The sequence below is a fragment of the Anneissia japonica genome, unplaced genomic scaffold, assembly GCF_011630105.1.
Source record: "Anneissia japonica isolate Jap-2015-1 unplaced genomic scaffold, ASM1163010v1 scaffold1507_len60031_cov179, whole genome shotgun sequence".
Taxonomy (NCBI): domain Eukaryota; kingdom Metazoa; phylum Echinodermata; class Crinoidea; order Comatulida; family Comatulidae; genus Anneissia; species Anneissia japonica.
This window is the reverse complement of record NW_022711100.1, coordinates 35,197-49,779: the sequence shown is the minus strand read 5'-3', so window position 1 is coordinate 49,779 and position 14,583 is coordinate 35,197. Positions and strand designations below refer to the sequence as shown.

General features: G+C 35.7%; 1 protein-coding gene across 1 annotated transcript in view; it reads left to right on the top strand.

Moving 5' to 3' along the window:
• Positions 1-14,583, top strand: part of LOC117107320 (rac GTPase-activating protein 1-like) — a 52,128-nt gene that overhangs the window by 7,645 nt on the left and 29,900 nt on the right. The window contains exons 7-11 of the mRNA XM_033248965.1: positions 734-904; positions 1,610-1,681; positions 3,655-3,820; positions 5,552-5,679; positions 13,014-13,059. Coding sequence (XP_033104856.1) covers positions 734-904; positions 1,610-1,681; positions 3,655-3,820; positions 5,552-5,679; positions 13,014-13,059 — 583 coding nt within the window. The remainder of the gene's footprint in view (positions 1-733; positions 905-1,609; positions 1,682-3,654; positions 3,821-5,551; positions 5,680-13,013; positions 13,060-14,583) is intronic.

The following is a 14,583-nucleotide window of genomic DNA, read 5'->3' as shown; positions in this document are numbered from 1 at the left end:
AAAATTTGGGGGTCACCTTTCATTCTAAGGAGCTATAATTGATTGAAAATAGGCATGTTTTTGGCCTATTTTTGCTATATGTCGAAAAAAACGCGCACATGTGCTTTTATGTTCTATGCGCGCGTACGGCATTGCTATTGACCCTAAATGACCAAAAAAGATGGGAAATTTGTGAATACAGTGTCAGGGACCTAAAACATTTAAAAAAACAATATTTTTAACTTCTGTACGTGACGCGCGTGTAAAAATGCGCACGCGGTGCAGAAAATTTGAAAAATGTTGAAATGCTCAAAATGGCTTAAAACGTGCTCTAATTTAGTCAAAATATGATTTCGACCATTTTAAAATTTTGACGCATGCGTACGCGGGCGTTATGAAGCGCACGCGCAAAATGAGTGTACATTACAATCAACCTTCACTCGAAGTTAATGCTCACGTAATACGATTTCGAAATGATCCTGACGAGGGTCCTCTTTCTTGTGGACCCCTCTAGCGGTAGAAGTAGTGAAAATATTTAACCCTCAAAAATAGTAAAGAAAGCAAAAACATTAAAACAATAAAAATGGCATATATATAAAATGGCACTGCAGTATGACTGTTAAAAATATTCGTCACAATTATGCAGTTGCATCTCATTTGTGCATGTCCCATCGCGTTGTCCTCCATCGAAACCGTTGACTGTTGGCTTAGTGTATATACCTGGCTTAATATTTTTAACATGTGTTCCAAATAGGATACATCAGTGATTACCACAACAACAGTTACAGTGCCATCTTCTGGACCAGTCACAGCTGCTACTCACATTGAAACAATACCATCACTTCAGCAGAATTTCCAAAGGCCCCAACCACTACAGACTCGTTCAAAGCCCACTCGAGATCATATGAAGTTGAATCAAGGTACTGTATTCCAACACGATATTGCAGTGCAATATGAATGAATATACCCAGTAGATTGAATAAACGACTTTATATACCTCATACATAGATTCTAGGCATCTGATTGTTTAAGAAGCAGGGCAATAGAAAGTACTATTCCCCTCAAAAATAGTACTATTCCCCTCAAAAATAGTATGTACCTGTCTCTTATACACATCTAGATGTGTATAAGAGACAGATATTATACAGTATCATATAAAATATTATATAAATATATAACGTAAAAAACCATGTAAATTTTTGCTAAATAATAAGTGAATACATGGCGCCTCATTAACTAGGGTAGGGTGTACGCAGGTCCTTAGGACCTTTGTGAAGTAATGTATTTACCACAGGATGCATCAGTTAGTTTGAGGTATGTAGGGAATACTGGATACAGGTTTATAAGTATACAGTTAATTTTGATAAAAGGTAAAAATGACAAGATAGGAAGTAGTTTAATTGGATAAAAATAAAGTATAAAGAGGAACAAAATTGTCCATACAGAGTGTTAGCAAGTAACAGTTTTTTGCATCTGTATTTTAAAATTTAAAGTTTATTGGAAAACTTGTTTTATTGCAATTAATTGGGTTTTTTTTGTCGTGTATTTATATTGTGTTATATTTACCCATGATGGCATATGCAGCAATTAGAGAAATATAATTAAATTATACACTATTTTTTTTTTTCAGAGGCCAAGTGCCCCGCCTATGGAAGATGATACTCCACCCAAAAGAAGGTCTATAGAGGCAACAGCTAAGAGAGTGTGTATTGGATATATCAGTTTATAAATTGTTTAATGTTTTTTAAATTCTTCAATGGTTGTAAATCTCATGTGATTTTAAAACCTCGGTGTTCTCATATAAGCCTGGTTCATGTCAACTTATATCTAGATGTACATCCACTTATCTACAGTAGATATAATTTTGTTAACCAGTCAATTATGTCTAGATAAAGGCTTAAGCCGCCTATCGTTAAACGACTTAACTTCACTAGATTAACAGTAAATTAACCTACTTAACGCTAAATTTGACTTGGATTACAAGGACACGATTACGTAACGTAGGCATCTAAGCCAGCGTTGTTGTACCACTATTATCCTCTGGCAGGCAACAACATACTCCAACAATGCTAACAACAGCAGCAAAGTAGTTTCATTAGTCTGGTTTTCAGAAATTATTTGTAATATTATGGGTAAAATCCCAGTAAACGTCCGTTTTACGAATAGTCGATATTACAAATGACCTTTTCCCTTTGCATCATCGACCAAGTAATAACATCAAAAAGTATGATTGCGTACATTTTTCAACGTGATAATGTATATTTTTCTTAATAATAAAATCAGATTTGTTGTATTTATTTATTTACAATTCAATCTTTTCCATTTCCGCTATAATAATCGGTATTAATTCAGTTTCAACGAACTACCACCAACGCCAGTCGTTAAAATGAGCACACATGTTTACGATTTTTAAATTTTATTTTAATAAATAAAATTTTAATATAAAAAATAAGTGTGTTGAAGTCAGAACTTATTTGACACTGCGAAACTAGATTTTTGTTAAGTGCATGTAAACAACACAATTCAGCGATCTAAAAACTACAAAAAAACACGACAGAAAGGTCCATAAAGTATTCAGACGTTTTAATGAGAATTAAAACAATATTTTGTTATATGGGAGAATGTTAAATGGGAGAATTAAAATAATTTGGTTTTTATCAAAGGTAAATTTAGCTAGGGCCTAGTAATCTACTACTATTGCGGTAGACCATGCTGCTGCACTGTCGGTTGGTTTATACCACCTGGTTGACTATATATCAATGGCAGAGGATAGCTAGGCTAGGTAGTAGAAACTGACACCTGATCTACAGTAGTTTACAAATTTGTCAGTTTTTTTTTTACGAATACCCTTGGTACTAGAGGTTCGTAAGATACAGTAGACGTTTTATTAAACAAGCCTTTCCACCGTGTGATGTTGACGGCCTCAAGGTTGGCTGGCTGTTTATCTGTCTCTAACTTGGCTTCGAACGCAACTAGGGAAAATTGTACTATATTTCACTATTTAGATAGGCGGCTTAACTTCGACGTGAACCAGGCTATATTGTAAGTTTGAGCCAATTTAGAGGATTAATGCGAATTTGATGCCGACAGTTGTAATTTGATGATGGACCTACTATGACAACCCTATTGTAAGGTTTAAGCAGTTCAGTGGACTAATGGGAGCATGCTGCTGACCAGGGACGGTGCCAGGCATTCCCCAAGGAGGGGTCCAGCTCCCCGACAAGTGGTCAACACCCCCCCCCCCAAAATCGGTAAAACCTAGCGCACACCCCTATCCCTAAAATTTGACAGCATAGTGAGGCATACCTGAATTATGTTTTCGTAGTCAAGATTTTATTTTCCCCAAAGACCTTGCTGGAAATTCCCTGACAAGTGGTCCAAGTGGGCGTCCAGAGGATCCCGACGGGGGTCCTCTTTCCCGTGGACCCCCTCTAGCGGTAGAAATAGTGAAAACATTTAACCTTCAAAAATAGTAAAGAAAGCAAAAACATTAAAACACTAAAAATGGCATATATATAAAATGGTACTGCAGTATGACTGTTAAAAATATTCGTCACAATTATGCAGTTGCATCTCATTTGTGCATGTCCCATCGCGTTGTCCTCCATCGAAACCGTTGACTGTTGGCTTAGTGTATGTATTTGGCTTAATATTTTTAACATGTGTTCCAAATAGGATACATCAGTGATTACCACAACAACAGTTACAGTGCCATCTTCTGGACCAGTCACAGCTGCTACTCACATTGAAACAATACCATCACTTCAGCAGAATTTCCAAAGGCCCCAACCACTACAGACTCGTTCAAAGCCCACTCGAGATCATATGAAGTTGAATCAAGGTACTGTATTCCAACACGATATTGCAGTGCAATATGAATGAATATACCCAGTAGATTTAATAAACGACTTTATATACCTCATACATAGATTCTAGGCATCTGATTGTTTAAGAAGCGGGGCAATAGAAAGTACTATTCCCCTCAAAAATAGTACTGTACTTTTTTTACCTGTCGCGATGTGCAAACTGTAGGCCCGCTAAATCGCGCAGCTGACGGTAACGGGGACTACGACGAGATTATCCCCTGACCACGTCACGGATCAGCGAGTAGACGATAAACAAATATGGAGGCTGCTCATTTCGAGATGAAGGACTAACCTTGGCTTAGCATTACTTTTTGATGAAGCCGATAGCAAAATCACCAAAAGACAAATTAAATATGTCTTATTAATATTCGACAAATATATTGCAAGACGATGTGTGCTGTTGAAATTGAGGAAATAAGCAAAGAAGAGCTAGACACACTATTTGATCGCCTAGGCCTAGCTAGTCGAGTGGTAGTAGTAGGCTTCTAATATAACAGGCTAGAATGTAAGTACTTTTTTAGGCCTCGTAGAAACTATGTATGAGGTGTATAAACAGGGTTTTAGCTGGCCAAAAACAATATTTAGTTTTATTTTAAAACAATTTGGCTATTTCTGTATGAAAACTATTAGCCAAATAGAAATTTGATTAGCCAAAACAAAAGAATATAAGGAATTACAGATTTAATTCCATTAGCTTTTTGGCTAATTTGGAATGAAAATATTTAGCCGAATTCAGCTTTTATTAGGATTTGGCTAATGAACAGCTTAAACACTGATGAAACAAATATTGACTGCCCTATATTCGGGGAACAGTGTCATCTGTTGCCCCTCGGTGATGTGGAGACTGTAGCCTATCTAGATAGGCTACGGTCTCCACATCACCTCGGGGCAATAGATTTCACCTCATGAGCAGTCAATACTTGTATAATAATAACTAAAGTGGTAAACATGGGTCCCCAGAAATTCAGTGTTAAGTACACACTGAATTTGAGATCAAATTAGTAGTAGCAGCGATGTAAAACTTCTAGTATAAACAGGATCTATAAATTAATATTCTTAATTGTAACGATAATGATTATGTTTTGACCTTGGTGCAATCTTTTTTCTCTTTTTTTGATCTACTTGTTATGATGTTTTTTGATCTTTTTTATATTATATTTTTTATATTATCATAACTAAATAAATTAATAGTAATAATAATAACAATAATTATAATAATGACGAATTGGATAGAATATCGATCCTTATGCAATATTTTTCTCTTTTTTGATGTACTTGTTTTTTTATCTTTGCTGTTTGATTTTTTTATTGCTTTTTATTTGTTAACATAATTCGCAATTCAGCCTTTTGGCTGCTATGTTTTATGTCTTAATTTGAATTTTGAATAAATATACCATTTTGAATTGAATTGAATTGAATAATTACTCCACAACTTGTGCTGTTGATATACCATATAGGTATATCTGCATGACATAGGTATCTCTCACTCAACCAAGTATGGCTGATGTAATATTATGGTTTTTTCTGGTTCTTAAACTATCATTGTTCCTTTTGTCTGTCATATTATTGACTTCTTGTTGAGAGGCACCATGCGCCTTTTCCCTTTAATGGATACTTTATAAGTTTTCATTATTATTGTTATTGTTGTTGTTGTTGTTGTTGTTGTTGTTGTTGTTGTTGTTGTTATTATTATTATTGTTATTATTATAACTCTCCAGCTCCTAAATCACCAGTTCTGAGTCCACAAAGTGCCCCTTCACAAAGTCCAAAGAAGCCACAACGTCCTCATACGTTTGTAACTAAGACTGTTATTAAACCAGAATCCTGTAATCCTGTAAGTAAACTTCTATTGTATTTATAGCAACATCTCCCAATTGCAAACCTCCCAAATGCAAACTCTCTATTTTGCAAATGCGATTTATGGAGATGAAGTCTCCTAAAACATTTAAAAATCTACAAGAATAGACTAAGTCAAAATTGTAATAAAGCTCTTGTGATGCCTACATAGAATTGCTACAAGCTATTGTTGATTGTATGGAAATGATCAATACGTGGCTTCGCCCACTACTGACTATCAACAAGCCTAGAAAATGGATTTTTCGTACATTTGAACTGGATTCACATTGCATCTGAGCCAAATTTTGGACCATGTTTTTGATGCGCTGGATGCCAGCATTTTTATTCTTGCATACTGATTCGATTTTGTTGTTGGTTTGGTAGGCATTTTCTTTTATATTTGACAAAAAACTAGAAAATGATTAATGAGATACAGATTTTTGAATATTTAAAAACTGGAGGAAAAATGTGGGTTACAAACCTTTTTTTCCCATGTTTTTAAATATTAAAAAATCATTCAAGTTTTTTCATCGAATATGCTTTTTGAGTCTTGGAAAAATTAGTTTAATAATGATCGTGTAAATTTGTATAGCGCCGATATCTATCAGACAAGATGCTCATGCTTGATATGTGGACAAGTAACACAAACAATGACATTCTTTGCTCCTAAGAGTCTCTTTGTGTCTATGCTACCTGGTAACCTGGTACCAGCAACTCTCTTCGTCCAACACAGGCTGTTTAGACGAACACAGGCTGTTCTAGTGGTTGCACATGAGCCATTGTTCAACCACTAGAACCATAGGCGCAGATATTATGGTTGTAAGTTCCGGCGCCCCTGCCTTAACCGAAGGTTTTTCAACATATCAAAAAATATTTTTCTTCCCGAGCCTTGAAAATTGGGTCAACAAGTTTTTTTGCAAAGATATATATTTTGTTTAAAGTGCCTCTGCCACCTATTCTGACAATTTCTATAAAATACAGCGTGTTTATATTTATAAATATATTATAAACACAAGTGTTGGTCATAAATTACGAATAAAATTGATTTTGTACTAAAAAAATGAGTTTGAAGTGTCATTTTTGTAAGACCTTAGAAACAACGAGGTCACTCAATGACGTCATTGGTGACCGACAAAATTCATCCAAACGCGAAATCAAAACAAACACTGCGACGGCCTAGCGGAGGAAGAAAAAAGCAAGCATGTTGGTATACGGAGAATATTTCCACTCATCCTCATCGTATGAAGAAACAACAGATGAGGAAGACAATGACGTAAGCTGTTGTCCATACCTATTTATATGAACCTTGGTATGAAAAAGAAAAAAATACAGAAGATGATAATATTACGAATCCGAACTTAGAGTAGGCCTAGACTAGTTGGTGTAGGAGCGAGAGCGAGCCTCTCGTCGTATCGATAGATTGTTTACGTTACTATCTGCTTCATGGTTGTGCAATAATACCAAAAGTAGGAATGAATCACGTATATTATTATTATTAATGATTATTACTTAAAAATGGCATAGGGCCTAAGCCATAATTTTAGAGAGCTTTGATAAATACGGTGTACGTCAGAAAGAAAGCACATAGCTACCACCACATCCACAAACTTTTTCTAGGCCCCAAAATGTGCAGCGGACTGGGCTTGAATTGGTGTGCACCTGATCTATAAATGGGCGTTTCAGTCCATGCATCCTGTTTATTTGGAGATAATTACAGACGTGTTTGTTGAGAGACAAGTGCGTAAGTCAAAAGTAGTAAATAGGGCAATAATATTAATTATTTATTATTACTGATGGTGATAGATGTTGTTGCACTGAATAGTACTACAATATTTTATTATTATTTAATACTAGGCCAGGTGCGTTTGTACCCGTCATCACCAATTGAAAAATCAATCTGTCAAAAGAATCCAAGCACTGACAATGAGAAACTAGTCATTGTAGCAAAAATGGAAAAGATCAACATGGCAGGCCAATGTACCACTACTATCCACCTTGGTTTTCAAGCATTTGTTTATCATCAGTGTGTGCTCCATTTCTAATACCGATCAAGTAATATGGTGCCAGGGGTAATTCCACATTCGTTACAACAAAGTAATATGGTGCCAGGGGTAATTCCCCTGGCATTCGACACAAGTTGGAAAATTAAAGGAAATGAAAATATTGTATGTTAATATTAATAGATATGTGAAATTTTAATAATAATAATACAGTAATACTGTATTATAGGACTAGGCTTAGGCTAGGAGGAGGTAGGCCACACTTAATAATAACTTATAAGGTGGCCTTTCGCGAGTAAATAAAAAAGGTACAGTAAACGAGGTGGATTCTCAATGAATTATAAATACATTACTGTTAGGCCTAGACTACACCTACAACAGTACCTACATTCATGTATGTTATGTATTGTTTGTTGAATAATATCGTTGTTTTGTAACATCTTTGTAACGTGTTACAAAACTAATTCCTCCATGCTTATAACATTTAGTTGTAGGCCTAGGCCTATGTAGTATAGTTTAGACATGCCTAGGCCCTACATAGGCTAACATAGCCGACTTGGTTTCAACATGCATAGAAACATCACAATAAATTTAAAGTCGTAAACCTTTACAATTGTCTCTTTTGTCGTTACTCACTTTGGAATGGAAAAATCCGATGTTCTGTTTTTTGGGGTTTTTTTAGGTGTAGGTACTGTACGTACGGTATCATAAATCCTTATTTTTCCATCATAAATAAATAGTTCATGTGTATTAAAAATGGATAAGAAGAGTGTTCGCGTGTTTTATACATGTGACAGTGTGTGCGCGCGTAACAAACAAAAGTTATAATTTTGTAATAAAGCGCTAGCTAGAAAAACATATTTTTTATTCAGTCATTCATAGCGCAAGGAAAAAGACATGGATATGCCTAGGTAGATATAGGCTCTAGTAGAAACTTGAACCGTGAAGGCAAAATTTTCGATCTCCCTGGCCTTCAGCATCTTTTACCGAAACTGCTGCAAATTCAAGATTGCTTTATCATCAACCAAAAAATGGGATGTGATTTTTTTTTTGCTTGCTGCATAAGCCTAGACAGAAGACAGTAAAAAAAGGCAATTAAAATAAAAAAACAAACAACCTAGGCCTACGCTAAATACGGTACTAGGTCTACAGACTTTTGCAAGATTTGTTTTAAAGATGTTCAGCCGTAAACAATGAGAGGTACCTGTAAGTGATATTACTTATTGAATTACAGTCTGAGTCATAGGCCCACCAGGCGTAGCTAGGTAGCTAGGCCCCTAGGTCTATCTATGAAATAAGGCCCATGCCCATAGGCTGCTAGACCTGTGTGCGAAAGGGGCCCAGTGAAGAAGTAGAATTGCTTCTTTATCCCTATCCATCCATAGGCTATGCTTTGGGCTACAAGGAAGGGTGCACTCGCCTATGTAGGCTTGGCCTATTCGGTCTCATCTGTTATACTACTAATCAAAACAGAAAAAAAAATGGCGGTACATGTAAATTAACAACTGCAACTGGGAATTTGAATTAGGTCTTGGCCTATAGGCTACAGGGGCCAGGGAAGTTAAGACCACCTCATCCCCATCATTGATTAGTTTAGGGCCTAAGCCTTATAGAATGCGAGGATCCCGAAACCCGGTACTTAGCATAGGCTACTTGTTGTTTTCTTTGCCGTACTAGGCCTCAGGCCTAGCCTGGATGGATTCCTTTTTCTCACTGGACTTGATCGTCTCTGATTTTTAATAGTAGACACAGCAAGATTTGCATTGCAAGCCCAACGTCGTTTTGAATCCACATGAAGTGATCATCCACGAAGTGAGCACACGAATTCTTTTGACTTGTGCTCATCCGGCTCATGAAAATTTGAATTGTAAAATTGACAAATTAAACTCAACGTCTTTTACTATCTTTAGGTAACGTAAAATATTTACTTCGTGTGCACTTATAACCCCCCTACAACACAATTTACTGGCATATTGTGTAAAACTCGGGAAACTATGTAATATACTAACAGCCTAGGGTAGAAGTTCGGGCTTTTCTTCCTCCGCTAGGCCACCGTCGCAGTGTTTGTTTTGATTTCGCGCTTGGATGAAGTTTGGCAAAGTCGGTCACCAATGACGTCATTGAGTGACCACTTTGTTTCTAAGGTCTTTCAAAAATGACACTTTAAACTCATTTTTTTCGTACAAAATCAATTTTATTCGTAATATATGATCAACACTTGTATTTATAATATATTTATAAATATAAACACGCTGTAGTTTATAAAAATTGTCAGAATAGGTGGCAGAGGCACTTTAACTAAAAATTAGCCCAAAGTTTTTGTACCATGTTTCAAAAGCCACTTTTCAAGTCTTAATATTTTTGATATCCTGGATTTTATCAACCAAAATTGAATGACTAGGCATATATAATCAAAGCTAGATGTGTCTGTGATATGATATAGTATCGGACCTTATCAAAATGCATCAGATTACTATACAGTCAACTCTCCCAATACCGACCACCATTTTGGACCAACACTTTGACCAGTTTTCCGTACGGTCCGGTTTAGAGAACGTCATGTTTACCCACCTTGACTTCCTGGCCTTAAGTCGATACAGACAGGTACACCACACTGTACTGTATACCGACCCGAGAACATCCTTTAAAATGCATGTTTATTACTTTATTTTTACATTATTTATATTGTTCCACCAATTTTTTTTTTTTTTTGTGTATTATCAATAAGATTTACACATATCAAATTAATTCGTATGTATCGTACTATCATACAGTGTAATAGGCGGAAGGCTTCGTAGCTACATCGTTGTAGCCTGATATAGGCCTAATCAATCTACAAAGCGAACCTACAAAGCGAAAGTGTGTTTATTCATATTTGCAGAACGACTGCTGTAGCTTACTAGAATAAACAATGTATTGCTGGGTTATTTGTGTTTTATTCTGTCAAAAATTATGTCCTCAATAACAATACACACGTGTGAATATTTTGTAGCAAAGCATGGAGCTGTTTTTAAAAAAAACGTACACTTGAGTCTTTCCTTCCACTCGCTGTTAACGACAGGAACTTGTTTGTACTGCGGTATTATTTTTTTTAATTAATTAGCCTGAGGCCTAGCCTATTTTTTAATTACAATTATTTTACCTCTTTTATTGTCAAAAATTATGTCCTCAATAACAATACACACGTGTGAATATTTTGCAGTCTTGATTTAATAAGATAAATACAGGACAGTTGACTGCGGTTTGGTTTGCATAAATGTATACATGTGGACCCTGTATTTTACCTTTCATCAGGACCGTAGTCCCAATCATCTCGTTTTCTTTTGTTTCCTGATTGTCTGTTTTTACATAATTTGTAACTTTTTGATGTGATTTTGTAGGCCTACTTTTTTATGTTTATTGAGCTTAGTTTATTACTTGATTTTTTTGATATTGTGAATTTTTAATTTAAAAAAAATTATATTAATAGTTAAATATTTTAACAAATTAATTTTGCAATGCAGTTTCTCAACTGCAATAAATTATTTTATGTACAGGTATACTGTAAAACCAGAAAATTTTGAATGCATTAAACTTTCGCGAATTTCGCGAATGGACCATATTCGCGAAAATTTTATGCCGCAAATAATTTTCAGGTCACATGTTCTATGTTTCAAAAAAGATCATTAGAATACTATCTGATCAACGTGAATCTTGAATCAGTTTCCATAAAGGAGATAAATCACTAAATTACACCAAAAATTAATTTCAACTTTTTTAAAGATGATAATGAACAATAAACAACTTAATAGAATGTATTTCAATTATTGAATAAATATTCTGACCTTAAATTCCGATGTTGAGCTCAAAAAATTCATAAATTCTAGGCTTATTCTAACCTACTCAGTAAAGTATATTGATCAGGGAGGTTTTGATCATCACTGCATGTGATTGCACATGTCCAGCCATTGCGCAGTGTATACTGCAGGGATGATATTTTTCTGATTTAAATCGAATTTCCGATTTTTTTAAACATGAAATTGACTTCTCTATATTATGTCAAATTCGTGGAGTTTTTTTTGGGGGGGGGTAAGGGTGGTATTGGTAATGGAGGTCAGTTTGTAATGTCGTGTAATCGTTTTTCATCTTCCTCTCTGAAGCTTTATTTAAAATAAACACGCAAAATTCACCATGTTGGTGGCGCTATAGTGATATTAATTAACCGACGATCGGTTCTCTTGCGTTACTGCCATTAAAGAGTATATACTCTATGCTGCCATGTACTACAAGCACGTTACAGTAATGACAATCTTATTCATCCATTGGTCGGACCTATAGTGTGTCTATCGAGCTTGCAAAGAAAAGAAAGCATGCGTCATATCATTCGCCGCCCGTTATACCGTTTCGGAATTTGCTTACTTTTGTATTTACTTAATTCGTTAAATTAATTAAACCATGGCTTCGCTAAAATTTGTGAAGCGGAAAGATGAAGGAACAAGGAAGGAAATAGAATAGATTTGTTGTTCAACCCCGAGGCCTAGCGCAGCTAGGCCCATTCTCTAGGCCTGACATTGTCGCGGTGATAAGAGGCTTTAGCTCCGGGACAATGTCTAGTCTAGGTCTAGATGGCGTCGCGAGGGCCTACAGCCAACCCCCACCCCTGGAAATCCCCGGCTATGCCACCTCGTTCCTATTTTTTTTCTACACCTGAATATCATCACTGATACTAAGAAGTTAAAATAGAAACAAATTTTTGTACATTGACATACGACGATGTTCAGTCATCATCAGTCAATGTGTTTGAATCAATATTATGCCTACAGGAATAGATATTGTTCATTGTAGGATGCTTGAATACCATACAAAGTTTAGGAATATTGTATGATAATGTATGTAAACTTGTGTCTTTCTTAACTGTGCCTGGGATGGCCAGCTAAGTCCTGGTCCTAGCAGCTGAGGTAGGCTGCAGGCTTATGGTGCCTAGCCTAGGCCTAGCTATTGTAGCCTAGACAGTGGCTATAGGCCTATCTAACCTAGGCCTAGAACTCACAATACGATATTTTCAGCTATTGTATGGTATTCCTCTCATGAATAAAATTTAGGCCTTTTTCGATTCGCAAAAGTTTAATGTCGTGAGAAAGGCCGAAATTATCAATTAGCGAAAGTTTCATTCTGCGAAAGTTTCTGGTTTTACAGTATACAGTATTTGATTTTAATGTGAATAAAGATACCAAGATCATCATCAGATAAGATAATAAAAGCTAAATGTGTCTATGGTATAGTATCCCAAAGCTATGCAACTCCCCAATGCCTGTCTGCTGTAACATTAAAATATTTGCTCTTGTTCTTACAGTGTGGCAAGAGGATTAAATTTGGCAAATATGCATTGAAGTGTAAAGGTACTTTAAATTTATAAGTTGTCTTTCCTCATCAGTTTGTTTCAATTTTTTTTGTTAGTTTATAAGTCGCGGCTGAAGACACACCTTTTTTCTTCTGCCTTCTGTCCATAATCATATTCACATACTCTCGACCTAACTGAAATCAATTACTTTTGTTGTTGTAAAGCACATAGAGAAGTTTGATATGCGCTATATAAATAAACAGTAATAATAATAATAATAATATGTCTTTATGTGCATATATATTCATCAACTTATTCTTGGTTGCAACCATAGAGCTATTAAACAACTAGAGTACTGACTTGGCAACGAAGCAATGCAGAGTTGTGTATGCGTACCATCAAAGATGGCTGCCGTAGGAAATCGCCACCTTCAGGCTTAGTATACATATTAACCATAAATAAGCCCTCTGACTAATTATTATTTCATCTTCTTATGGGCAAACCTAATAGTTGAAGGCTTTGGCCCAGTAGCTCTTTATTTTATATAAAACTTTAACTACTTTTAATAGATTATTAACTAAGTGGAGTATCTGATTTAAAAATAGAGTACTGAGGAATGAAAATTTAGATCGTGTACATTACACCCATACACTGCAATGCACATCGGGTAACTTAGCTGTAGTCAACTTTTGTGTGTAAATTGAGGGTGCCATTGAAAACGCCATTGATGCTTAGGCAAATTTTCTGTGGCAGCCATCTTGTATGGTACACACACACAGCTCTTCATATCTTGGACATCAAATATATTGCACTTAGTGCTGTAGTATTCTTATAACTATGGCTACATTCAAACCTGAGAGATATGCCAGGCATAATGCTGGGCGTAAATTAATCCATGGCGTAACTAGCAAAATGTTTAGGTTGGGCGATTAATGTAATGTTAGCGTAAGTGTTTGTATTCGTAATCATGCATTTTATTGTTACAGTTTCCTTTTTACATCTAGGCTTATTGTGATTGGTCAAATCCTCGCCAAGTTCAAAATCGTTGATGCATGACTGTAATAACTTAGTGGTGTACATTAATCTGGTGTCTGTTAGGGTTGATTATCGTATGGATTATGTGTTAATGCTGGTGTTCGCTACGCTTCGCACAGGTTTACACAGCCCATGAAATTAGGAAAGAATTAGGTTGGCAAAAATTTGCCAACCATAAATTCTGAGGTCGGCAGCAATTTTTTACTACCTAGGCCTATATAGTATAAACTACGATTTTTCCGAACGCTCGACCTTACATCGTCATCTACAGATTGTGATTTTGTTAATTTCTCTAAAATCAATATATTGCTGGTGAAAGAATGGTCGTACTTGTATTAATTTAATAGTGTAGCATAATATTATGTTTTACACAAGAAAATCGTCGAATAGATTTCGTTTTAGCATTCGTTTTATCGTTTTATCTTTGGCATGGGAACTTTCGTAAAAGCTACAATCGTATCATCACAGCATCACAGGCTGCTTCAAAAATGCCCATGCATGTCCATGCGCATGCCCAGAATGATCTATTAGGGATTTTCCACACATG